The sequence below is a fragment of the Bos taurus genome, chromosome 26, assembly GCF_002263795.3.
Source record: "Bos taurus isolate L1 Dominette 01449 registration number 42190680 breed Hereford chromosome 26, ARS-UCD2.0, whole genome shotgun sequence".
NCBI classification, from domain to species: domain Eukaryota; kingdom Metazoa; phylum Chordata; class Mammalia; order Artiodactyla; family Bovidae; genus Bos; species Bos taurus.
The window spans coordinates 38,991,223-39,017,830 of NC_037353.1; the positions used below are offsets into that span (position 1 = coordinate 38,991,223).

The window sequence follows — 26,608 nt, forward strand, 5'->3', positions numbered from 1 at the left end:
TTATTTCAATAATAGCAAAAGAGTATTAATAACACGATCCTTTTTGAGATGAGTTTTTTGCTGATCTAATGAAATCTCTGGTATATCCTACACCCAGAAGATCACCTAGATTTCAGGTTAAAAACAAGATCAAACTCAGATTTCTACTAGAAAAATTTTCATTACCCAAGAGATAATAAATATTCATAAACATTCATTCACTATACATTTTATTCAGTAAGTGATGGCTAGTGCGTATCAGACACTGGGTAAGGTACTAACGCACAATAATGAAGACAGACATGCACCTCTGCTCTCTCAGGACACACTACTGGGGCAGGGGGTGTGGGGAGAGGGAACAGCCAAACTAGAAATTACAATACACAGTGAACTACCATGACATACTCAGTGCTAGAGAAGCACAGATAAGGGGTTCCCAAACCCAGACTTGGGGAACAAGGTATCAGAGAATGTTTTCCAAAACAAACGATGTCTGAGCTGCAGCTTGAACCTTAAGTTCACAATGACTGAAAATATAAGAGGGAAGAGGAAAAGGAAGAATGTTTCAGGCAGTCAACTTAACATGGGAAAAGCCAAGATGTGAGAGAGTACCTAAAGTGTTCAAGGAACTGAAATAAGTTCAGGAACAGAAAAGCCATTATTGCTGTTCAGTCGCTAAGTCGTGTATGACTCTTTGCGACCCCGTGGACAGCAGCATGTCAGGCTTCCCTGTCTTTCACAATCTCCTGGAGTTTGCTCAAACTCATGTCCATTGAGTCAGTGATGCTATCCAACCATCTCATCCTAAAAGCCATTAGGCTACAGAAACAAGCAGGATTCAAGACAATGAAAGGCTTTCTAAATCCCGTTAAGAAGCTTAGATGTTATTCTAACAGGAATATGATTATCAGAGCTGTATTTTAGAAACAGTCACTCTAAAGTGCAAGATTCTAGTTAGAAGTGTTAAAAGTAGAGGCAAAGCACCAACTGAGAGGAGCATTTTAGAACACACCTAAAAAGACGTAGCCTGGACTGGATGATGGAAAGTGGACAGGAGCCAAGACAGAAGTAGAACATAAATGGGATTTGGCAATAAACTGGACGTGGGGATTCAGAGAGGGTAGAGTCAAGAATTATTAAGCAAACCATTCAAAGCCACAATGCACAGGTCTTAAGTTTTACCTGTAATTCATATACAATGCCCAGTACTAAATATATTTGTTAAATGGATAAAAATTTTGTATTTACACGTGTATGTATGGCTGAGGCCCTTCGCTGTTCAACCGAAATTATCACAACACTGTTTGCTAATCAACTATATCCCAATACAAAATAAAAAGTTTAAAAAGACAAAAAAGACAGATTTTGTATTTAATGGCAAAAAAGATGACAAAAACAATTTATACCGACAAAAGGAAAAATATATATCTGGCTATGATAAATACAACTTTGACTATAATTTTTTTTTGGAAGCTACTTTTACTTAGTACAACAACTGTTTGGGGTAAACAAAAACTAAGACACCTCAGACCACAAGGGAAGCGAGGAACCGTATCCAAATAGCAACCCAGCACTTGCTGGAAACTGGGTATTTCAGAATTGCTGAAGCACATCCTGACTGAGGGGGGACCTCGGTGATCTACTGCTGCGTGACTCTTCTACACATCCTGCAATTTCTACACTGCAACTAAAATGTGAGCTGGCCCTGGAATAAAGATAGTACGTGACCTTCAAGCACTGGAAACTTCACTGAGGCGGGGAGGGCCAGCAAGCCATCAAGAAGCCAAGTGCCTCCTTAAACAAAATATTTCTGCAACTTGCCCCAGATTTCACAGCTGGGATGATGTTCGTCTGTAGAGCTGACCAATAAAATGCTAACTTCAGTTGTTAATATTAGCAAATATTAGAAACTGGTAGGCAAATAACGCTTCAAAGATAACAATAAAAACAAAGTTCAGAAAAAATTAAAATACACAGGTTCATAATACAAAAGTCACCAAAGACTGAGGTTAACAGAACAAATAAGGTTTTAAAGAAAAGAAATGCTGACATGGTTAATAAATGGAATTAAGGTCGGAAATACACATAATCTAAAAATGTCCACAGTTTATGTTAAATTTCCAAATTAATCTATTCCCAAGACGAGACAATTTGAAGAAGCAAAAATCGATACAATCAGTTCTTTACCTGCAGCTCCTTTGAGACTCGTTCTAAGTGGTTAGTTATCTTTTTAATCAGATCACTGTACATCTGCTCCGAGTGCTGCTGGCACACGCATTTATACACACAACTGTGGGGAGGAGGGCAGACAGAAAAATCAACAATGACGCACTTAACTCAGCCCAAGGTAAAGGCATACCCTCAATATATAACCACTGGTGAATTAATTCGGGCCTAACAAAGTAACCAACTGCAACTCTTAAACAAAAATGTACCCTGCCCCAATCAGTGTTCAGACGGAAGAGCCAGCACTGCCAGCTACAAAGAATCTTTCTGAGGATCCTATTAACTATTTTATCAGAACTAGATAACCTAATACTGGGTAATAATCTGAATTTGACTATGGGAACTACTTAAAAGTCAGCTTCTCTCTTTGACACTGAAAACTGAAAGTGAAAGTGAAGTTGCTCAGTCGTGTCCGACTCTTTGCGACCCCATGGACTGCAGCCTACAAGGCTCCTCGGTCCATGGGATCTTCCAGGCATGAATACTGGAGTGGGTTGCCATTTCCTTCTCCAGCAGATCTTCCCGATCCAAGGATCTAACCCGGGTCTCCCAAATTGTAGCCAGACGCTTTACTGTCTGAGCTAATAGGGAAGTCCCATTAATGAATGTTAAAATAAGGAAGAGAGAGAGTGATGCACAGCCGAAGTTTCTAACTCACAAAATGTTTGCAATGTAATGTCTTTGTGATTCACTTGTGTAGAACAGCACAGCTGTCACTGCCTCCTCTTGTGACTGGGCTGATCTGACATCCCACCCCAGTCCTCACTAATGTGGCTACTTTCACCTACCAGGAGCTGGGAAACAAAATCACCAAAGATAGGTAAACTTGTGTATCATAAACATCAACAGAACAAGCTAGCACCTCCTCATGACACTGAAAGGACAATTTTTTTTTTTTTTTTTTGCCTTTTTCACTGACCTGTATAATTTCTGCATTGTGTTGGTGGGGGTGGCAGGCTGAGGTAGGGTTAACAATACCTTGATTTGAAAACCAATTCTGAAGTAAGAAGTACAAATAAAACCCCCAATCCACAAGTGTGTAATATAAATAATTTATAGAGCCTCACTGTATGTATCATACATTAATGCATACATACTGCCATAATTCAACTTGCTGTGAACCTCAATATACCCTCTAAAATCCAAGCAAATAAAATCTTGACTTACCTGTATATCTGTTCATAGGATATGGGGATATAGTCACCAGGACTCTGAGTTAAAAGCTGATCTATGGCACCATCCAATTTTGGCCAGTATGTGCTCTTATAATCTTCAATAGTTATAACATTCATTACTAAAAGTAAAAAGTAAGATGAATATTACTATGTGCCACATATAAAATAAACACAAACCATAGCAGTTTTTCAAATTCCTCTAATTTTACATTGACAATCTATCACCTAAATACAACTCAATTATTATTTCACTTCCAATTTCAAAAAGCCCAGTCTGATCAGGGAATTTAAGCAGCCATTAATTATGATTTTAAAAATTACTATACAAAAGAGAAAAAAAATTACCATAAATCTACCTATCATTAAAAATAACAAAACAAGCAATTCTCTCTGGTTCCCTTTGCAGTTTTCTGTGATGACTGAAGCATTCCTAACATGCACTGACCTTCAAATACACATTGTCCATGATGCGACAAGATGGCCTATTCAGGAATCGCAATAAAGTTCTAGGAAACTTAACTTCTAATCAATCTTTACAGAAACCCCTGGGAAAATCTACCTAAGGAAATGACTGTGGAGATTAAATTCCAAATGCTAGAGTGCTAGAAACTTGCCAAGATTTTATGGCACCACCAGGAGCTCCTGGACATGACAATGGCTGTGATGCAGGCTCACGCGATCCCACCCTTCAGATAAGCCCAACAGAAAAGTGTTGAGGAACTCCAGCCGTGTATTGAAGGCTTACCTCATTCCTAACGGCTGGCTGGCTCTTATTCCTGCAGGATGGGTTTAACAAAGCGTTTGTATAACAGCCTGTTCTAACTGTGAAATCCAGGGGCGATGGGGACTTCGCAGCAATGAAACGCTAATAGTGAGAAGGGCTACCCGAAGCACCTAAAGTAACTTGCATCGTAGAGTCTCTATAGGAGCGAACAACTACTAGGTCAGCCATTTTACTATTGAGTTTATCAGAAACTTGGGAGCAGAAGGGTGATTTCCCCAAGAGGACACAGCTAATCCCTGGCAGTGGTACCAGGAAAAGCAAAGTCTTGATCTGACATCTTTCTATCACATTAGTGTTAGTCGCTCAGTCATGTCGGACTCTGTGACCCCATGGACTGTAGCCCACCAGCATCCTCTGTCCGTGGAATTCTCCAGGCAAGAATACTGGAGTGGGTTGCCATCCCCTCCTCCAGGGGATCTTCCGGATCCAGGGGTCAAACCCGGGTCTCCTGCATTGCAGGCAGATTCTTTATCGCCTGAGCCACCAGTCCATTTCCCAATTTTAGGTTCACTAAGGTTCAAGTTATTTCTCATATCTCTGTGTCACATCTATTGTGTTTGTTCAATATTTTCTTTAAATCAATTGACTTTTGGGGGGGGGCTTTAATATACTTAAAGGACACTTGAGGATTTAACAAGTGATTTACACAACATGGAATAATCTTAAATGTGTTCTGCTAAGTGAAAGAATCAGATCAAAAAAGCTATATATATATGGTAAGACTCTCTTATTTATAAAGGCAAAACTGTAGGGAGGAAAACGGATCAGTAGCTGCCAGAGACTGGAAGGTTGAAAGAGGGACTGTCTACAAAGGGGAAGCAGGAGGAAATGTTTAAGACAATGGACTCTTTTGTATGGATATGTGGTGGCGGATACACCACTCCGTGCATTTCTCAAAACCAAGAGAACTAATCACTATAAAAAGTAGATTCACTGTATGGGAAAAAAAAATTCAACCAGGATGTAGTAGTAAAGATGGAATGTAAACAGTGACAAATAAATCTAATTTACAAATGAATCACATAGCTGCCACTAAAAAAAAAGGGCTGGCGGGCGAGGGGGGGGGGGCGGTCGGGGGGAAATGGAGACAAAAGTAGTGTTCTGACTCTATACAAGGCTAAAGACAAAAAGAACTGGACGTGTGTGTGCACACATAGGCACACACACAAAAGGCAGAAGGTGGTCAGATCCTGGAGGGCCTTATGAGCGGTCGAAAGATTCTGCCTTTCACTCTGAGTTAAGAGGAGGAGGGTTTTGAGCAGTCAAGTTATGTAATCTTTGATTTTCTATGTATCATTCCAGCAGCCTTATGTAAGAAAGCTGTGAGATGGTGGGGGGCTGGACTATGTGAGAGCAGTGAGGACAAGAGGAAAGGTCAGATTCCGCATGTATTTTAAGGGAAAGCCAACAGGATTTGCTGATGGTTTGGATGTGGGATGTGAGAGAAGGGTCAAGGATGACTCTAAAGTTTTTAGCCTGAGCATCAAAGGATGGGGGTGCCATTGACTAAGATGTGGAGGACGCAGGAGAAGCCACATGTTCAGGAGTTGAAACCGCTGGTACCCCGCCCACCTACTCTGCCCACAAAGGCCATGGAGGGGGGGGGGGGGGGCGGGGCACCTACCACTGTTTGCCAAAGTGCCATCTGGCTGCCACTCCTCTGCCTGAGGGAGGGGCAGGTTGGAAGTTCAAGAGAATTAACAGCCCCAGGAGCCACCATCAAGTAATGATTAATGAGTCCTCGGGCACACATCCCCAGCATCTCCCTTTACTCTGGGTGAATGCTGCGCCGACTCCCAAGCCCCCACTGGGAACACACTCCAGTTGCCACGGTGCTGACTTCTTTACTGGCTTCCTTACCATCTCGGTCTCTCATCTCCACACTCTGACAGGTGCTTCCTAGAATCACCCCCTTGGGCATAAAACTACCCGTTCTTCAAACAAAACAAACAAACAAAACCCATCAAAAACAGAAAAGTAGTACCATATTGGCAATATGCCCCATAAACATAAATACAGTTGTTAAATTCTAGTGAGGTCCTACTGCCTTGAAAGATTGAGTGAAGCTTGCTTTCCCAGCGATAAAAGGGAATCAGCAGATATTGCAAAGGATTACACGCTATCTCCAAAATACCACCTCCCCTTATGCCAAGTCCCTTCGCTGTCTAACAACGTTGTTAATCGGCTATACCCCAATACAAAACAAAAAGTTTAAAGTTTGAAGAAAATAACTGAAAACCAAAGAACTCACTCTGTGATTCTAGGTTACGGAACCTATCAGTGTGTGGGAGACTGCAGGACAGAGGAGCCTGGCATGCTGCAGTCCATGGGGTCACAAAGAGTTGAACACAACTTAGCGACAGAACAATACAACCTCAGTGTTCATCATCTAAACCACACCATACACCTGCTCCATGCCCAAAGCTGGGAGCTGAAGACGCTAACATGTTCAGATCAGAAAGAAAACTTCAAGTTCCAAAAGCCAAGAACGAACAGGCCAACCCACAGGCTCCTGGACAGCTCAGTTCAATGAACTCCATCCGGCACTGGAGCCGGCACTGGAGCTGCCTGCTTTCCAAGCACGGGTCCCACACTTCTACAAACCTCCAAGGCAAAGATCTGATGGAGGAAAAAGAACCTAAGATGTGAAGTCCCGCAGGTGTAAGGACAGGATGAAGTCCCAGTACAGAAGCAAAGATTTCTGATGCCTCTCGGATATCTTTCATGTGGCACTAAAGAAAAAAAAAAAAAAAGCTCTGCTTTTAAATATCTTTGAGAACAGACTTTCAAACCAAAATGAAAAAGGCACAAGTCACAGCAGAAAATTTTAACTACTATTTCCACATCTAAAAAGAAGTTATAGCTATTTCCACATATATTTTGCTTGAAAAACCACAGAAAACCAATTCACTTACTTGCTACCTATTATGGAGTGAATGTTCACATCCCCTCAAGACTCATGTGTTGAAATCCTAACCCCCAGGGTGATGGTATTAGGAGGTGGAGCCTTTGGGAGGTTTTCAGATCATGGGGGTGGATCCTCATGAATGAACTGAGTGACTCTAGAGAGCCCCCTCACCCTCTCCACAATATGAGGACCCAGGGAGAAGGTGGCCTTCTATGAACCAGGAAGCAGGCTCCCTCACCAGACTCCCAGTCTGCCAGGGCCTTGATCCTGGACTTCTCATCTCCAGAAATGGGAGCGATAAATAAGCCACCCTGTCTACAACAGTCTGGCCCAGCAGCAGGAACACTAGCTAGCATGTGGTTTCTCAGGAGCCACCCAATCTTCACCACAGTAGAAAGGAAGGCAGAACACAGATCAGCATCTGCCAGCTACAGGGAGTTTGAAGGGTGAGCACCGGCTGGTGTTCATACCTTCAGCCAAAGATCAAGAAGGGTTTTCATATCACTCTGCGGTCAACACTTAAAACAACAATCCCGACAACTTTTAAAATACTTAATTCCTTGCTAATCTCAACCCAATCTCTGATTTAAAACAAACCAAATAATATTAGCCATGTGTTTGGTTTATCTAATACTTGATACACACAGCCTCAAACACTGTGTGTGCCTGAACCCACACAGCCTTGAATTCTAAAAACAGATCCTCTTGTTAGAGAAAGGTAAGCAATCCCTTTCAACTCTGCCCACAAAAAAGTTCAGACTAATCAAAAGAAATATAAAATACGGAACCTAAACAAAACCTAACTGAATTTTATCTAGGTTAGATTCCCCAGCTTGAAAAAAATGCACTATTTTTCAAAGTGCCTAAAGAAGATACTCTAAACTCAAATGCCTACAAGGCCCAGGCCAGTAACATAGATGAGTAACACAGACCTGGCACAAGAATAAAAGACCTGTGAGCATTTCAATGAAGTGGAGAACGCAAATGCCCTCTAAGAGACATTCATGTTCAAACAATTTAAAAACCCTACAGCCTCAAAACATCATGCCACAAGGCTTAAACTTTGAACCTCATAAGGTTAACAAGCTCACATAGCCTACTGAGAAAGTACCACAACTGATCTTTACTAAAATAAAGTGAAATACAATCTGAAACACATGGAATAGCTGGAATCGGAGGTTCAGAAAGTACTGTCAGTCAGTTTGCCAATAAACGAGAAACTACTGGGGATATGTAATTCATACCAGGCAAGAATAATTATGTTCAACTTTCATACTTTGTTATCCAAGTAACTTGACATATTATGTGTTAATTATCAATCTTCCTCAAACCAGACACAAGCCCTTTGGAGAAGGAATTCATTCAGTGCTAGATTCCCAAGTCTAAACTAGCACACGATAGGTATTCAATAATGCATGTGAAGTAAATTAATTTAATGGAAGACAAAATAAATGTTTAATATAAAAACAGTTCAAGGCAAGGCATACTACTTATCAGTAGCTTTGGAATTAAAGTGCATTTGGTTTCACAGACTAAAGCAAACCCTACCAGATATTCCTTTTGAGTATTTTTTTTTCTTGTTATTTGTTTGTAAGGGGAGGATATATTCAGAAATTATAGCAGGCATTATTAATTCATTCTAGATCTACTGCAAAGACTGGTCACTCCCTTCGATCAGTGGCTCCGAAAATGTGATACTAGGAGCAGCATCACCACCACCTGGAAACTTGTTCATTTGATGTAAATGCAAAACACAGCCAGGCCCCAACCCAGACCTGTGGGGTCAGAAAAGGAGGGAGGGTGTAACACATGATGCAGAAATCCCTTTGAGCCCTTCAGATGATTCTTCTGCCTGCCTCTTAGAGAAGCACTGCCCACTGCTCCTACTACGCTCAGAACAGCCGGGGGTCACAGGCGCTCCTGTTCTCAACTTGCTAGCATGTGGTTGTTGGGTCTGAACAACTTCAACCGCAGAACAAATAAAGGTGCACGTGTAACAAAGAAAACAATTTAAAGGGCAGCTAGTCAAAAGAGCCTTCAAGTTCTAGTCTTCCATTCCCTTCTCCCCACCAAAAAAGCCACCTTCATTAAGAATTGGCTCCTAAAGGAGAATATAGTATTGGCAATTATGAAATAAATGATTAAGCCAAATTAAACAGGCTAAATTATGTCTCAAGCATAATGACTTTTTAGATTAATTACAACTAATTACAATGAGATAATCTGACAAGTCAACTAGGAGAAAAAAGATCTGGCTAGGGTACATGATTTAAGAGAAAAAGTATGATTTCTTGTGGTCACAGTGTGCCCATCTATCAATAACCATCTTGTAAATCTGTGTGGTCTAAAACTTCACCCCCTGGTAGAATATTCTTCTCCCTCCAACATAAGGGGAAGTCTGAAATCTTTCAAGCAATGGAGCGAGAGAACAAATCCTGTAGAATGGGGAGAAGCCTTTGGAAAAAAAAAAGAACAGTCACAGTGGAAGAGAATTAGAATCAGAATAAGGTTGTGCAGTTTAGCAAATAAATGGAGTTTTCCTCTTTCTTAAAAAAAAAAAAAAAAAAAAATCCCTGTTACTTATTTCTCTCAATAGGAAAATAATTTGATCCAAGCAAAGAAAACAGTAGTTTAGCTGCTCCCAAGAGAACTGCCCAGTTGCGGGAAAAAACAGTAAAGGAAGTTACCAAATCCTTTAAATATATTTTTCCATATTAGAAGGAAAAAAACAAAACCTGTACCAGCTACTCAGGTATATTTTGATTCACCATTAAAAGATGATAGCTAATGTTAAATGTTAATAAAGGAATTGTTTCTAAAATAAGCTAAAACTTTTTAAGAGCTACATGCTCTATGGGGAGTTTATAAGTTTTAAGTTCTAAGTTCCATGTGTCTGGGAAGTTTCTAAGTTTTAGGGCATATGGTTTATATAACTTAATTTAAACACTATGAACAATATAAAATATCTATTGTGATCATTAAGAAGTCATTCTTTGTAATGTTGTTATATCCATGTAAACACTGAGTTACATTTATGTAAACAAATAACTAGATTAACATTTTGGTCCAGAAAAGAATTATAAGATAAAGACACTGGAGCCTTGGAGAAAAGCTATGACAAACTTAGAGCATTAAAAAGTAGAAACCATGCATATTAAAAAGTAGAGACATGCGTATTAGAAAGTAGAGACATCACTTTGCCCACAAAGGTCCGTCTAGTCAAAGCTATGGTTTTTCCAGTAGTCATGTATGGATGTGAGAGTTGGACCATAAAGAAGGTTGAGCACCGAAGAACTGATGCTTTCAAACTGTGGTGCTGGAAAATACTCTTCAGAGTCCTATGGACAGCAAGGAGATCCAACCAGTCCATTCTAAAGGAAATCAACCATGAATATTCACTGGAAGGACTGATGCTGACGCAGAATACTCTGGTCACATGATGAGAACAGCCAACTCTTTGGAAAAGACCCTGATGCTGGGAAGACTGAGGGCAGGAGAAGTGATGACAGAGGATGACATGGTTGGATGGCATTACCCACTCAATGGACACGAGTTTGAGCAAACTCCTGGAGTTAGTGAAGAACAGGGAAGCCAGGTGTGCTGCAGTCCACGGAGTCACAAAGAGTCAGACATGGCTGAGTGACTGAACACCAACCATATGGAACTATAGAACCTGCTTTGCCTTGCTTCAAGTGACGTTTCTTTTCCCAAACACCATAAAACTTACACAGAAATACATTCCACTATTACTTAATTTGAGAAAATGTAATAGAAGGGTTGGGGCTTCCCTGGTAGCTCAGCTGGTAAAGAATCCGCCTGCAATGCATGAGACTGTGGTTCAATACCTGGGTCGTGAAGTTCCCCTGGAAAAGGGATAGGCTACCCACTCCAGTATTCTTGGGCTTCCCTGGTGGCTCAGACAGTAAAGAATCTCCCTGCAATGCAGGAGACATGGGTTTGATCCCTGGGTTGGGAAGATCCCCTGGAGGAGGGCATGGCAACCCACTCCAGTATTCTTGCCTGGAGAATCCCATGGACAGAGGAACCTGGAGGGCTACAGTCCATGGGATCGCAGGGAGTCGGACATGACTGAGAACTGAGCACACAGCAAAATAGAACAGCAGAAAATTCCTTCATCATTACTATGTTACAAACAGAAAATAGGCGCTGAGGCCTATCAGCAAGATTGAAACTGACATTACTTTAGAATAATTCCTGCGCATTATTCCACAATATCACACTTGAGCCTGTAAGAGAGTTTCCACAATGAACATGTTATTTATGAAAGCACATATACGAAAACGGTCAAGTGCTATCAATATATCCTTTATGGCTCCAACTCCAACTAATCCCAAATCTCCCCATGCTCAAATAGAAAGCATCTGCTCAATTGAGGTTCCACAGGTGTGAACCATGCCAACTTAACTGTAGGTCTGCCACAGTTTTAAAATTCCGTTACTTCTTGCAAGATTTAAAGTCAACTCTCCATGGCACTGACACCAGGAAAGTAACTGCAGTAAGAGCAGAAGGCAGGACGCGCTGAGGCGCAAACACCAACAGGTGAGCTAATCTTGCCCTGCAGAACCCTGAGAAGTTCACAGGAGGACACTGAGCAAGGTTAGAGACAGAGAATTAGTGGGTGGAGTGGGAAGGGTGAAGGCTGGTTACAAATCTGTAGACTAAACAATGAGAAAGAGAAGGGTTATTCTGCACAGAGACTGAAAGGTAAGAGCTTGGGACTCCAGGACGAGATACACGGTAGGTGGGTGCGTAGGTGGGAAGCTCAGGGCTGGTGAGTTGAACTGAAGTCAAAAGTCAAAACAAGAAATGCTCAAACATCCAACCTTGCCCCTTTTCTTTAATTCTAGACCGCCACTGGCAAGGAGTAATGTTTTTACTTCCTATTTGGCAGTTCACCCAAGAAAACAGCAGTTCTGCATCCAATCAGCCTACAGCGAAGACCAACACTTACAGAGGCAAAGTCCCTTGCAAACAAAGAGCTACCAATTACCTTTTCACTTTTAAATATGAATAGCTGGCAAAGGATCACCAAAATTTGCAAGGTTTCAAACGCGAGACTGGAGAAGGAAATGGCAACCCACTCCAGTACTCTTGCCTTGAAAATCCCATGGACGGAGGAGCTTGGGGCAGGCTACCATCCATGGGGTCGCAGAGTCGGGCACAACTGAGAGACTTCACTTCACTTCAGACACGAGAGACCAAAAAAACAAAAATTGCAAAAACATAAAAGCAAAGATAATTAAGAGAATAAAATAAAACTTAAAAAAAAAACTTTATAATTACTATGCTCAGAGAAGACAAAATTTTTAAATGGTGATGAAAAGGAAGCAATCCAAACACTCTCAAGATTAAAAATACAGCCACTGTTAAAAATCCAACAGAAAGCATCAAGAAATTCTCCCTGAGTTTAGAGAAATAGAGGAATAGTTTAAGAGAAATAGAATATACTGAAAAATAGTTAACAGACTTAGAAGATCAAGGCAGGAAATTCAACATTTGACTACAAATAATTCCAGAGAACAGAGAACAGTAAAGGGAGAAAAACACTGACTCACTAACCTAAAAAAGCATCCCGATAACTTTCTCAAGGGAGAAAAGCCACATGCAAAATAACAAGAATAAAAATTGTACCTAAATTCTCCACTGTAACAGTGCAAACTTATAAGTAAAGGAAGCAACAGTTTAAAAATGATTTACGTAAGAATTCTCAACCCAAAGTGTTAATTGAATATGAAGGAGCATTTTTATATATTCAACACCTGAAACTATTAGCCATACACATTTTTCTCACAAGTTTGCTAGAAAATATGTTTTACACACACACACACACACACACACACACACACACACAGGAATATACCGGTAAAAAGGGAGACATGAAGTGGGGTGGCCAAGACAGCAGAGTAGAAAAATCCTGAATTCATCCCTTCTGCCATGGAAACACCAAAATTACAGCTCCTTACAGAGAAGCTATCTAGGAGAACGGCCCAAAAACTAGCAGAAAAGCTACTCCACAGCTACATACCTAAAGAAGGAATCACAATGACCCAAGTAAGAGGAGACACGGTACACTCAGGACTCACAATTCCAGGTCAGGGATTCACAAATGCGAGGAATATCACAATCACAGACGTTCTCTCCAAGGAGTGAGGCTCCTGAGCCCACCTCAGGCTCTCCTACCCAGGGCTCCTGCACCAGGAAGACGAGCCCCAGAACCTCTGGCTTTGAAAAGCAGCAGGGCTTGTGTCCAGGAGAGCCTACCCACTTGCTGATCCTGGAGAGCCCCCTGGAGAGGCAGGAGGCAAACCGGACTCCCCCTGGGGTTGGAGATGCTGGCAGCAGCCATTTGAGGGCACCCCTTCTACCAAGGTAACACAGCCCTGGCAAGTGACACTTCGGAATTCTCCCCTAGCTTATCATTGCTTGAGGCTTACCCGCCCACCAGCAGGCAAGCCCCAGGCCCAAGGCCAGGCAGAGAAGCCTACTTCACCCTCCAGCAGGCTTCACAGCCAGGCTGGGGGCCAGTGCTACCCACCAGCGCACCAACCACAGAAGCCCCACCATAAGAGAAGGGCGCAGGCAACCTACAGGGGCGCCCCAGAACATGTGACTCGGCGACCAGCAAGTGTGTGCTGCTGGGACCCACAGGATGTCTCCCACATGAGGCCATCGCTCCAAGACAGGGAAATGCAACCAACCCACCTAACACGGTGAACTGGACAAATGAGCAGAGGAACATGCGCCAAAGACACAAGACAAAACCTCAGAAAAAGAACTAGATGAAGTGGAGGTACACAGTCTACTCAACAGAGTTCAGGGTAATGATCATAAGGACGCTTCCTAACTCAGAAGAATGGATAAACATGGTAAGATTTTAAATTCCAAACTGGGAAAGGAGGATTTCAAGGCTGTATGCTGTCACCCTGCTTATTTAACTTCTATGCAGGCAGAGTACATCATGAGAAACGCTGGGCTGGAGGAAGCACAAGCTGGAATCAAGACTGCCAGGAAAGAAAGTGAAAGTGAAGTCGCTCAGTGGTGTCCGACTCTTTACGACCCTATGGACTGTAGCCTACCATGCTCCTCCGTCCATGGGATTTTCCGGGCGAGAGTACTGGAATGGGTTGCCATTTCCTTCTCCAGAGGATCTTCCCAACCCAGGGATCGAACCTGGGTCTCCTGCATTGTAGGCAGACACTTCCCCATCTGGGCCACCAGATTGCTGGGAGAAATATCAATAACCTCAGATATGCAGATGACACCACCCTTATGGCAGATAGTGAAGAGGAACTAAAGAGCCTCTTGATGAAAGTGAAAGAGGAGAGTGAAATAGTTGGCTTAAATAAAACTCAACGTTCAAAAAACAAATATCATGGCATCTGGTCCCATCACTTCATGGCAAATAGATGGGGAAACAATGGAAACAATGAGAGGCTTTATTTTCTTAGGCTCCAAAATCACTGCAGACGGTGATTGTGCCAAAAATTTAAAAGATGCTTACTCCTTGGAAGAAAAGCTATGACCACCTAGACAGCATATTAAAAAGCAGAAACATTACTTGGCCAACAAAGGTCCATCTAATCAAAGCTATGATTTTTCCAGTAGTCATATATGGATGTGAGAGTTGGACCATAAAGAAAGCTGAAGGCAAAAGAACTGTGGTGTTGAAGAAGACTCTTGAGAGTCCCTTGGACTGCAAGGAGATCCAACCAGTCCATCCTAAAGGAAATCAGTCCTGAATATTCACTGGAAGGACTGATGCTGAACCTGAAGCTCCAATACTTGGGCCACCGGATGCAAAGAACTGACTCATTTGAAAAGACCCTGATGCTGGGAAAGACTGAAGGCAGGAGGAAAAAGGGATGACAGAGGATGAGATGGTTGGATGGCATCACCAACTCATGGACATGAGTTTGAGCAAGCTCCGGGAGTTGGTGATGGACAGGGAAACCTGGCGTGCTGCAGTCCATGGGGTCACGAGGAGTCAGACACAACTGAGCGACTGATCCAAAGGTTTTAAAATAGTTAGAAAATACTGAGAATCAAACAGACCCTAAGAATACAGTAACTGAAATTAAAAATGCACTAGAGGCAATCGACAGTAGATTAGGTAAAACAGAGTAACGGATTGGTAATCCGGGAAGATGACAATAGAAACCACCCAAACTGAACAGAAATTAAACTTTTGTTTCAGTACTTCCAATATTCTAAAGCACAAGAAATGAGAAAGCTCAGCTAACCCACTGCCAACGGATCTCTCCACCCAAATGTCCCACAGATAACTTAAAAGAGACACACATACACATACACCCCTACCTATACTCCTTCCTTATCCATATCCTCCCTTCTTCACCCCCAAATTTTATAGACTATAGTCCCCAAATGCTTTCAAACTACCGCACAACTGCACTCATCTCACACGCTAGTAAAGTAATGCTCAAAATTCTCCAAGCCAGGCTTCAGCAATATGTGAACCATGAACTTCCTGATGTTCAAGCTGGTTTTAGAAAAGGCAGAGGAACCAGAGATCAAATCGCCAACATCCGCTGGATCATGGAAAAAGCAAGAGAGTTCCAGAAAAACATCTATTTCTGCTTTATTGACTATGCCAAAGCCTTTGACTGTGTGGGTCACAATAAACTGTGGAAAATTCTGAAAGAGATGAGAATACCAGACCACCTGATCTGCCTCTTGAGAAATCTGTATGCAGGTCAGGAAGCAACAGTTAGAACTGGACATGGAACAACAGACTGGTTCCAAATAGGAAAAGGAGTACATTAAGGCTATATATTGTCACCCTGCTTATTTAACTTCTATGCAGAGTACATCATGAGAAACGCTGGACTGGAAGAAGCACAGGCTGGAATCAAGATTGCTGGGAGAAATATCAATAACCACAGATATGCAGATGACACCACCCTTATGGCAGAAAGTGAAAAGGAACTAAAAAGCCTCTTGATGAAAAGTGAAAGAGGAGAGTGAAAAAGTTGGCTTAAAGCTCAACATTCAGAAAACGAAGATCATGGCATCCGGTCCCACCACTTCATGGGAAATAGATGGGGAAACAGTGGAAACAGTGTCAGACTTTATTTTTCTGGGCTCCAAAATCACTACAGATGGTGACTGCAGCCATGAAATTAAAAGACACTTACTCCTTGGAAGGAAGGTTATGACCAACCTAAATAGCATATTGAAAAGCAGAGACATTACTTTGCCAACAAAGGTCTGTCTAGTCAAGGCTATGGTTTTTCCTATGGTCATGTAGGGATGTGAGAGTTAGACTGTGAAGAAGGCTGAGCGCCAAAGAATTGATGCTTTTGAACTGAGGTGTTGGAGAAGACTCTCGAGAGTCCCTTGGATTGTAAGGAGATCCGACCACTCCATTCTGAAGGAGATCAGCCCTGGGATTTCTTTGGAAGGAATGATGCTAAAGCTGAAACTCCAGTACTTTGGCCACCTCATTCGAAGAGTTGACTCACTGGAAAAGACTCTGATGCTGGGAGGGATTGGGGGCAGGAGGAGAAGGGGACGACAGAGGATGAGATGGCTGGATGGCATCACTGACTCGATGGACATGAGTCTGGGTGAACTCCGGGAGTTGGTGATGGACAGGGAGGCCTGGCGTGCTGCGATTCATGGGGTCACAAAGAGTCGGACATGACTGAGCAACTGATCTGATCTGATAGTCCCCAAATGCTTTCAAACTGTGGGGCTGGAGAAGACTCTTAAGAATCCCTTGGACAGCAAGGAGATCAAACCAGTCCACCGTAAAGAAAATCAACCCTGAATATTCACTGGAAGGACGGTTGCTTTAGCTCTAATACTTTGGCCACCTGATGTGAAGAGCCAACTCATTAAAAAGACCCTGATGCTGGGGAAGATTGAAGGCAAAAGGAGAAGGGGATGACAGAGGATGAGATGGTTAGACAGCATCACTGACTCAATGGACATGAATTTGAGCAAACTCAGGGAGATAGTGAAGGACAGGGAAGCTTGGCATGCTGCAGTTCATAGAGTCGCAAAGAGTCGGACACAACTTTTGAGACTGAACAAGTCCCTAGATATTTCCAAAATCTGAAATCGCCTCTGTTCCAATCCTTAATTTGCTCAGGCTGTCACATCTCTTGTCATTACAAGCCCCTAACCAATCTCTGTTTCCATTTACTCTCTTTTCTAATCGAACATGCTAAGACAAATTTTACCAAGGTGACTCCCTGTGGCTCCTGTTCCCACAGAAGAGAATTCCACCCCTAACCTGGCATGCCCTTTGCATCTAGACCTTTCTATCTAGGTTTAACTTGTGCCACTCCCTCCTCACACCCTGCTGCTGCTGCTGCTGCTGCTGCTGCTAAGTCGCTTCAGTCATGTCCGACTCTGTGCAATCCCACAGACGGCAGCCCACCAGGCTCCCCCGTCCCTGGGATTCTCCAGGCAAGAACACTGGAGTGGGTTGCCAATTCCTTCTCCAATGCATGAAAGTGAAAAGTGAAAGTGAAGTCGCTCAGTCGTGTCTGACTCTTAGCGACCCCATGGATTGCAGCCTAACAGGCTCCTCTGTCCATGGGATTTTCCAAGCAAGAGTACTGGAGTGGGGTGCCATTGCCTTCCTACAATAATTTCAACTGAGTCTTCCACACAGGCTTCTGTCTCTGCAAAGGAAGTCTTTTCAAGCCCAACCCTGCCACCTCAGTCCTCCCAACAAAATGTTCATTTTCAAAGATTCTTTTTCCCTCTGTGCTACCATGGACATACATAACTTTACTACAGCATTTAATTATAACATATCACAATCATCTGTCCATCAACCTCCATGCTAAATTCTGTCTCATTCATCAAGAGAGGCTAAAATATTACCTTGGCATACAGAAGACAAAAAATATCTGTTAGATAAAATGCCATCCTAGTCAGCACACCTGCAACTACAAATTACTCCTCCTCTATCTGTGGAGGTTAACAGCCAAATAACTACAAACGATGAAAAAAATACGAAAGGCCAGTTTGCTCTGCCAAGACATATTACCAAAGAATACCCAAAATAACTTTTTATATAGCTTTTAAGTTTACAATGTGATTATATCAATATATGGTCTGCAGCTTACAGAGTTACTGTTTTTAAAGAGGAACTAAACAATACTCATTTTCTTGAAGGATTTGGGACTGAGCCTTACATAAATATTAATGGATTTCTCTTACAGTTTCATCAATGTCACTTGTGCAATTTACACCAAAAAATAGCAAGACAAGGGACCTCCCTGGTGGCCCAGTGGTTAAGAATCCATCTGCCAATGCAGGAGACATGGGTTCAATCCCTGGTACGGGAGGATCCCACATGCCCGGGAGAAACTAAGCCTACAGGCCACAACTACTGAGCCTGTGCTCGCGAATTCACAAGCCACAACTACTGAGCCCACGGGCAGCAACTATTGAAACTCTCATGCCTAGAGCCCGTGCTCCACAGCAGGAGAAGTCGCCACAGTGAGAAACCCACACCCCGCAATGAAGAGTAGCCCGGGTCACCGCGACTAGAGAACGCCCACACGCAGCAATGGGAACCCTGCGCATCTACAAATAAATAAATAAAGGCAAGACAAGATCCCCAATGAGATCCTGAAATGTGGACAATCGGTTGATATCACAGTGATGTTTGCTGCTCTGGAGAAGGAAATGGCAACCCACTCCAGTATTCTTGCCTGCAGAATCCCATGGACAGAGGAGCCTGGCAAGCTATAGTTCATGGGGGTCGCAAGAGTCAGACACGACTGAACAACTAAACCACCACCAACTGCACTAAGACAGACAGTGAGAAGACACCAAACCACCACCACCGATGCCACAAACAGTGCATACTGTAGGGCCTGAATACATTAGCTGATCCACTTGGAAAAGAATCAACCTGGAAACTGGCAGATAGGACTTGATCAGATAAAGAGCAACTTTACTCAGGATTTACTAAAATCGGTTAACACTTTCACTAAATTCAGAAGTCAATTTTAACAGACTTCTGAATCACTAATTTTAAAAAGTGATCTCATTAAGTTCAATTAAAAATACTGTGAAGATTTCATCTATATGGAGAAGCTTCTGGTGTACTGTGCTCATAGTTCTCCTGAGATCATGACACAAGATCATCAGTCAATGCAAAATCCCTCCCAGCCACCTCCTTCCATCTACCCCTTCACTGCCTTTTATCCTCACACTCAGTTCCACCTGCCCGCAGCCCCAAACCATTCAGACAGGGAACCATTCTAGCCTATTTAGTACATTTGGAATATAAACAGATGTGACATATGCTACATCTGAGCAGAGGCTTTCAAAGCCATTGGGTACTGCCGTCCACTCTCTTCCCTTTGCCTCGGCCAAGAGTGACAAGACCCAGAAGAGAGGTGTGCCTCAGAATGAGATGACGTGTGAACAGTGACAGCCAGCTGTCAGCCAGGAACATAACATGACCAAGAAATAAATCTTTACTGTTCCACAAGCTTCTAAAATTCGGGGGTTAGTGTTATAGAAAGCTGACTAACGTGCAATGAAAAACTGAAGTAAATAATTTCACTTCCCAAATTACATTCCATCAGTCAGACACATCCGAATGAGATTTGGAAGGGGAAAGTGAGGCAAAGGACAGATTATTGTGGCTGGTGGCTCTGGCAAACAAGGTTAGAGATGTCAGAGTTTGTGGCAGCCAAACTCTGAGTTTCAGCATCTGGTCACCAACTTCAAGGACGAGGGAGGCAACTGTGATGATTCAAGAACGCCGGTGGTGGCAGCAACAGCAGCCTGCCCTGGGGAGTGCGGCCAGTGGAGAGCCTCACTGACTGCATGTCTCCAACCTATCCGACAATTTGCAAAGGACCTGGTTTTTGCTATTAAATCTCCTGTTGCTTTAGATACCTACTGTTTTCTTGGACTGAACTGTGGTTGATGAAGTATTTGGTACCAGAGGAGTTACAGGACACAGACTCAAGTTAGGAAGCTGACTTTGGTTTGCCAATCTAATTGGATTTAAAGGCAATGATGGGCATTGCCACCATTAGATAACATAACGCTAACACTAGATGACATGGAGCGGCAAAGAAAAACCTATCACCTGCAGCTACCTGGGATAAAGGTCTTCTTGAAGAAAACACATGGCAGGCTGCTGCGGCTGTCAGGATGGAAACAAGAAAGACGAGAACTGGAGTGGGCTGACTCTGATGACAGGTGAATGCTTTAAAAAAATACTTAGCTTAGTAAACCGAGGGCCAAAGAACATCCACGATTGCAAAAAAAAAAAAATGCCCTTTAATGCTTAAAGGCACAGGATTGATAGAGCTAAAAATGAGAAACAGAATGATTCTGCAAATTACAGAATTACCAAATAAAAATTCAAATTCTAGACAGATCTCTTAAGTAAAAGTTAGGACACTGATTGTGAAATGGTAGGACTCTGAGACCTGAAATGGGGTCAGTTTGGTGTTTTATCAACCTGAGAATTCTGACCTCAAAGCACTCACAGAGAGGAGGACCCCTTCTCCCCAACATGAGGCTGATCTTCACTTGGCAGAAGCCCCTTCCACAATACTACCTGGAAATACACCTCCAACTAAATTACATTTCCCCAGGGGAACAAGCACCAAATCCAAACAAACAGGAGCCAGTTTTTTTTTCACTCCAAAAAAACTAGACGCACAGTAGTTAAAACGTAACTCATCTTATTGTGCTTTGTTTTACTGCACTTTGCAGATACTGGACGTCTTACAAGCTCAAGTTTTGTGGCAACTCTAAAAGTCAGCCAAGTCTACTGGTGCCGTTTTTCCAACAGTATTTGCTCACTTTGCGTCTCTGTCGCATTGTGGTAATTCTCAAAATATTGCAAACTCTCTACCAGCAAAAAGATTATGACTTGTTAAAGGCTCAGATGATATTTAACATTTTTTTAGCAATAAAGTATTTTTAATTGTTATGTTTGTTGTTTCTTAGACATAATGCTATTGCACACTTAACAGACTATACTATACTGTAAATATAACTTTTATAGGCAATGGGGAAACTAAAATATTCACGTCGTTCACTTTATTGCAATGGTTTGGTACATAACCCATAATACCTCTACATAGGCCTACGTAGACTTTCGGAAGACTTTTTAAGAATTCTAAAGACTGAAATATAACTTTAGATGAGACTTAAGTTATCAAAAGGAATACACTAACTGAAGATTCATTGTAATATCTCAAGAAACTAGACATAATTACAACAATTCGCTCAGTTAACTGACTGAAACCTGGATCCAATGACAGCCCATGTTAAAAACAGTTGGAACTCCTGCTGATCAAGAGCAGACTTGAACTAACAACAAATTAAACAGCAAAGACAACACAGCAATAGAAACTATCTGAAGTGAAGCACAAAGTGGGGTGAAAAAGCTGAAAAAGATAATGAACAGAAACTCAGTGATTTAGTGTACCTAACATGTGCGACTGAGGGGCACTGCGCAGTCATTCTGAACGATAATGTTCCAAACTGGACAAATTCCAGAACCCTAAGCTCAAAGAACACTAAAAAGAATAAACCTAAAGAAAACTCTACCCCCAAGGAACACACAATCAAACTCAATTTGATATAGTGAAAGATAAAATGAAAATCTTAAAGAGAGCCAGAAAAAAAAAAAGGACACATTACATAGAGAGGGAAGTAGAATATTCACAGATTTATTATGAGAAATAATGGAGGATGAAAGACAAAGGAAAGACATATTTAAAGTACTGAAAGGAAAAACAAGGCAATACAAGACCATCAATCTAGAATTGTATCTCCAGCAAAAATATCCTTAGAAAATGAAGGTAAAAAAATACTTCCGTGAACAAGCAAAAGGTGAATAAATTCCAAGGTAGATCCCTTGGCAATATTAGGCACTGCAAATATCTTCTCTAATTCTTTCATCTCTCTGTCACTGAAAGAAAAATCTTTCATTTTTTTCTACAAAGTTATCATTTTTTCACCTCTGTTTAAGTCTTAGCAGCTTTAAGATGCCCTTCCCTGTCCTGAGGGAAAGAGTGTCTTCAACATTGTCTTCCATTAATTTTCTAACTTTTCCTTTCACACTTAAATCTCTAATTATCTATAATTCATCCCATCTGTGGTGTTATATTGTTTTTTTTCCCCATACAGTTGAGTCACTCTTCTGAGCTACATGACTTTCTCCGATGATTTATGATAACACCCTTAAGTTCCTAAACATTTATAGGTTAACTTTCTGCTCTCTAATTTGTCCCCCTCAGTCTATGTTCTCACATTCCTACTAGTTTTTATTACTATAGTTTTGAAACAGAATCTTAACTTCTGATAAGTCAAGCCCCGACCAAAGCAAATCTTCAAGACTGATTTAGCTATTCAGACTTTATCCCACCTGTCATATAAATTTTAGATCTAGGTTATGGAGTTTGTCAGAAAAAACGACTGGAATTTTGACGGCAGTTTAATCAAACTTACACATTAAAATGGGAATCTGCCTGACAATGAAGGAGATGTAAGAGATGTGGATTTGATCCCTGAGTGGGGAATAATATCCTCTAGAGTAGGAAATGGCAACCCACTCCAGTATTCTTGCCTGGGAAATTCCATGGACAGAGGAGCCCAGTAGGCTACATTACAGTCCATGGGGTTGCAAATAGTTAAACTCGACTGTGCAACTGAGAACACATTTCTGGCTCCTTAGTCAAGTTCTCTCCTTAAAGATCTTATGTGTTCTTAGGTTCATTCCTAGAGACTAGTTTGTTCCCATTATTGTATACAATATTTATCTTTGATTACCTTACTGATTGCTTATTGCTAGTGTACTAAATACTACTAATTTCTGTAGGTTGATTTTAAAAGCAGTAACCCTGCTAAACTCTTACTAGTTTCAACAGTTTCTCTCTTGATTCTAATGGTTATTCTAGATAAGTAATATTATCTGCAAATAATGAGTTTTCTTGCTTTCCTTCTTGTTCTTATACTTTTTGTTTTTCCTTCTGTAGTGTCAGTCAAGACCTCCTTATGTTAAATACCAACAGTGATACAACGGCATCCTTACCTTGTTACTGATCTTAAAGTAAGGGTATCTGAAATTTCTTTATTATTATTTGCTGTAGGTTTTTGGTAACGACCATTATCTAGTTATCTTGTATTCAAAGCTTGTTAAGATTTTTTATCATATATCGGTGCTGGATCTTATCAAATGATTTTATAGTATAGAAATAATTGATGACTTTTCTCCTTCAGTCTATTAATGAGACAAATTACATTAACAGCTAAACAGATGTTGAACCATATTTACATTCTTAAAACAAACTCTATGGATCAAGATTCTTTCAACACATTGTTGGATTTGATGAGCCAGTATTCTATGCAGGATTTTTTGTTTACACTTTCTCATATTGTATATGTATTCTCATATGTATAACTTTCTCACATTGACCTCAACTAGTTTTGAAATCAAGACTTTACTAACTTTATAAAATGAGCTTGGCATCTTTTTTTTTTCCCCCCTATTCCAGAAAAACCTTTAAAAAGAAATTTTCATTTAAAAATTCATTGCAACTCGGTAAGATTATCTTCATACAGGGTTTTCCTGAAAGGGGAGGTTTTGCCATTGTTTATTAAATATTTATTAGTCAGCTCAAGCTATCTATTTCTTCTGATACCAACCTTCATAGCTTATAGTTTTCTAAGAATTTATACATTTCCTCCAGGCTTTCAAATTTATAAATTATAAATTAAAAATTATTTTTTAAACATCTCACGTTTGTAGCCGTTTCCCATTTATCACCTATTTTATCAGCATCTTTTTAAAATCAGAGGTCTGTTTAGCTTATTTACCTTCAAAACATCTTCTTTCAGTTTGGCCAATCTTTCTTTCCTTCCTAATTTCACTGATTTCTGCTCTTAACTGTAGGCTGTTTTGTTTTTTTTTTTTTTGAACTCTTGAAATGAACTTGGTAAAAGCACTAAGGCAAGCTTCCTTCAACATTTAGATAAGTCACCCTGCCACTCTGTCTCAGATCTGGTTTCACTACATAGACTTCAACACAGAAACTATACACTATAAACATTTTTCTCTCCTATTCACAATAAAAATAAAACTAGACAAATCTTATGAACCCTAACTACATATGAATGTCTCTATGTTGAAGGCAAATAAATAAGGTAATGTGCTTGTTCCCCCAAAATATGTAAGGCTACCACTAGGTACCTGAACCAAGGCACTTTCTCTGCACAGCTACTTGGACAATTACTCGTACAGCTTGATAAAATTAGCAACTAGAAATGAAATCTCCAGTTGCTTTACCAGATGCCATTCAAAACTTGTAGTTATTAATAGGAGGGGAAAAAATCTGGCTGTGGCGATCGATTTCCACCACCACCAGCCCCCCAAAAAACTCGCTTAAAGCAGAAGCACTTTTTTTTTTCTAGCTGTGGAAGCATACATCCCTGGCTGGGTACAGTTTCAGGTACAGAAAAGATTCTGATTTTAAATCTTTCTCCCTGCAATTGAGCGTTAAGGGGGATCACTAACATAAAGTTCAACATTCAACACAACCTTGGACCTGGACACATACCGAATGGCTTATTCTTATGAGTGTAGGCTTTGAAAAATAATTTTATACAGTATTAGCTTCAAAACGGATGTCGTAGCTCCCACTGTACTGGTGTTAACTCAAGAAGCAACTCATACATTTTCCCTATGAGGATGCAGAAGGCGTGCACTGGAGACGGGAAAGAACGAAGCGCAGATACAGGTCAACTTTCTAATTCCTGACTTGCTTAAAGCAGGCTGGCTAAAAGCGCAGAAACACAGTGGCCAGATTTTTTTTCCTCTGGCTGCAAAAAAAAAAAAGACTGAAGGCCTCTCCCTAACGAAACCCGGGCAACCTTATACTTTTCCTTCACGTTTGAGGGTAAAACTTAAGGGGGAACGGAGAAGAAAAGAGCTTCCTAACGTTGAGAGCGAGCCAGTCGTGATATGGATCGCGTCTGCAGAAGAACTCGGGGCTGCGTGCGTTTAACCCCGGCTGCTCTTTTATAGGCCAGGTAATACAAGAAGCCAGGGCCGCTCCGGCGCCGGCCCACCGACACCAAACCGGGAAGGGAGGGAGCGAGGGACGCGAGGAGGTGGGGAAGAGGAGACCCGGGCCTGAAACAAAGGAAGAAGGGCTGGCCGAGAGGGACGGATTCGGCGTCCGCGTGGGGAGGAGGAAAAGCCAAGGCTTCTGGTGAAAGGCTGGACTCACAGAACTTGGAGGTGGAGGTGTTGATGTTGATGGTGGAGCCGGGGGTGGGGGCGGGGGCCGCCTTGGCCACGGAGGCCGCGTCGCCGCTCTTCAACATCATGATCACCCCATTGGCCTCCGGCGGCGGCGGCGGTGGCCCCATTGGAAGCCCCTCCTTGGGGCCTTTCCTGTCCACGGAGACCGCAGGCATCGCCAGCAGCTGACCGCCGGGAGTCTCTCGGGCAGGGGCTGGGATAGAAGGCGGGGGTGGCGGGGGCTGCCGGAAGCCCTCCACGGCGGCCTCCCAGTTGTTGTGGTTCTGGTCGTCCATCATCGCCTCGTAGCTGCCCCCCTCCTCCTCTTCCATGCTTTCCTCCATCCTGTAGGCCCCCAGCACCCGCCCGCCTTCACAGGCACCTGCTGCCCGTCTCAACCCCGGGCCGGGCCGGGCCGGGGTAGGGGGCGGGCACCGCAGCCTCCTCGAGCCTCACATCGCCGAGGGCCGGAGCGGGCGCGGAAGGGAGGGGCAGCGGCGCGCCTCGGGTCTCTCAGTCTCCGCCGGGACGCCTGTTTGCAGACAGGGCTGACGGCGGTGGGCGCTCCCGGGTTCCACTCTGGGGAGAGGCAGCCGTAAAGCGGGGGCGCCCCTCACGACATTTTACAGCAGCTTCCAACAGGCAGTTGGGGAAAGGGCGGGCAGCGGGGGAGGAGCGGCCAGGAGGGCACGTGGTGCGAGGAACCAAGCCTCCGGAAAGCGGAGCGAAAAGGGGCGGGAGCTGTGAGCCACCACCAGGCGGGAAAACAGGTTCGCCCCGCCTCGACTGGTCGCGCGCAGAGAGGCAGGCGCTGGGCGACCCAGTTCCCGGGTAGCCGGCTCCGGCCCCGCCCCGTGCCCGGACTCACGTGATAAGGGAGAGGAGTTGCGCATGCGCTTTCTCAGGTTGGTTACCAGGACGACGGGCAGCTGAGTTTGTGACTGAAGATGTGTCCAGAGCCTGGCCTGGCGGTCGATGTGACCCGGGCTTCCCCTTTCGGCCGTGTTTTTTTTCCGCTCCCCCGATTTATCGGGTCTTCGGACCACAGAGGGCCTTGGATTTCCGACTTTTTCTTGATCACGTAACCTTGGTGGGCAGTAGAGGGTCCAGGTCGAACATTATAAACGGGTTAGGACCACCCAAGGGCGGCCCTTGGCCGAATCGCTCATGACCCTCAGCAGACCCGTCCCAAACCCTCAACCTGGTGAATAACAGGCGAAGCAGCAGTGACTAAAAATACTAAGTGTATTTGA

At 42.7% G+C, this 26,608-nt stretch overlaps 1 protein-coding gene across 2 annotated transcripts in view; it reads right to left on the reverse strand.

Moving 5' to 3' along the window:
- CACUL1 (CDK2 associated cullin domain 1) overlaps positions 1-25,957 on the reverse strand; it is a 72,474-nt gene extending 46,517 nt beyond the window's left edge. For both annotated transcript variants that reach the window (XM_024986064.2, XM_024986065.2), the window contains exons 1-3: positions 25,342-25,957; positions 3,373-3,499; positions 2,167-2,269 (exon numbers count right to left, since the gene is read on the reverse strand). In XM_024986064.2, the coding sequence (XP_024841832.1) occupies positions 2,167-2,269; positions 3,373-3,499; positions 25,342-25,699 (588 nt within the window). In that variant the 5' untranslated portion in view covers positions 25,700-25,957. The remainder of the gene's footprint in view (positions 1-2,166; positions 2,270-3,372; positions 3,500-25,341) is intronic.
- Between the last annotated feature and the right edge of the window lie 651 nt (positions 25,958-26,608).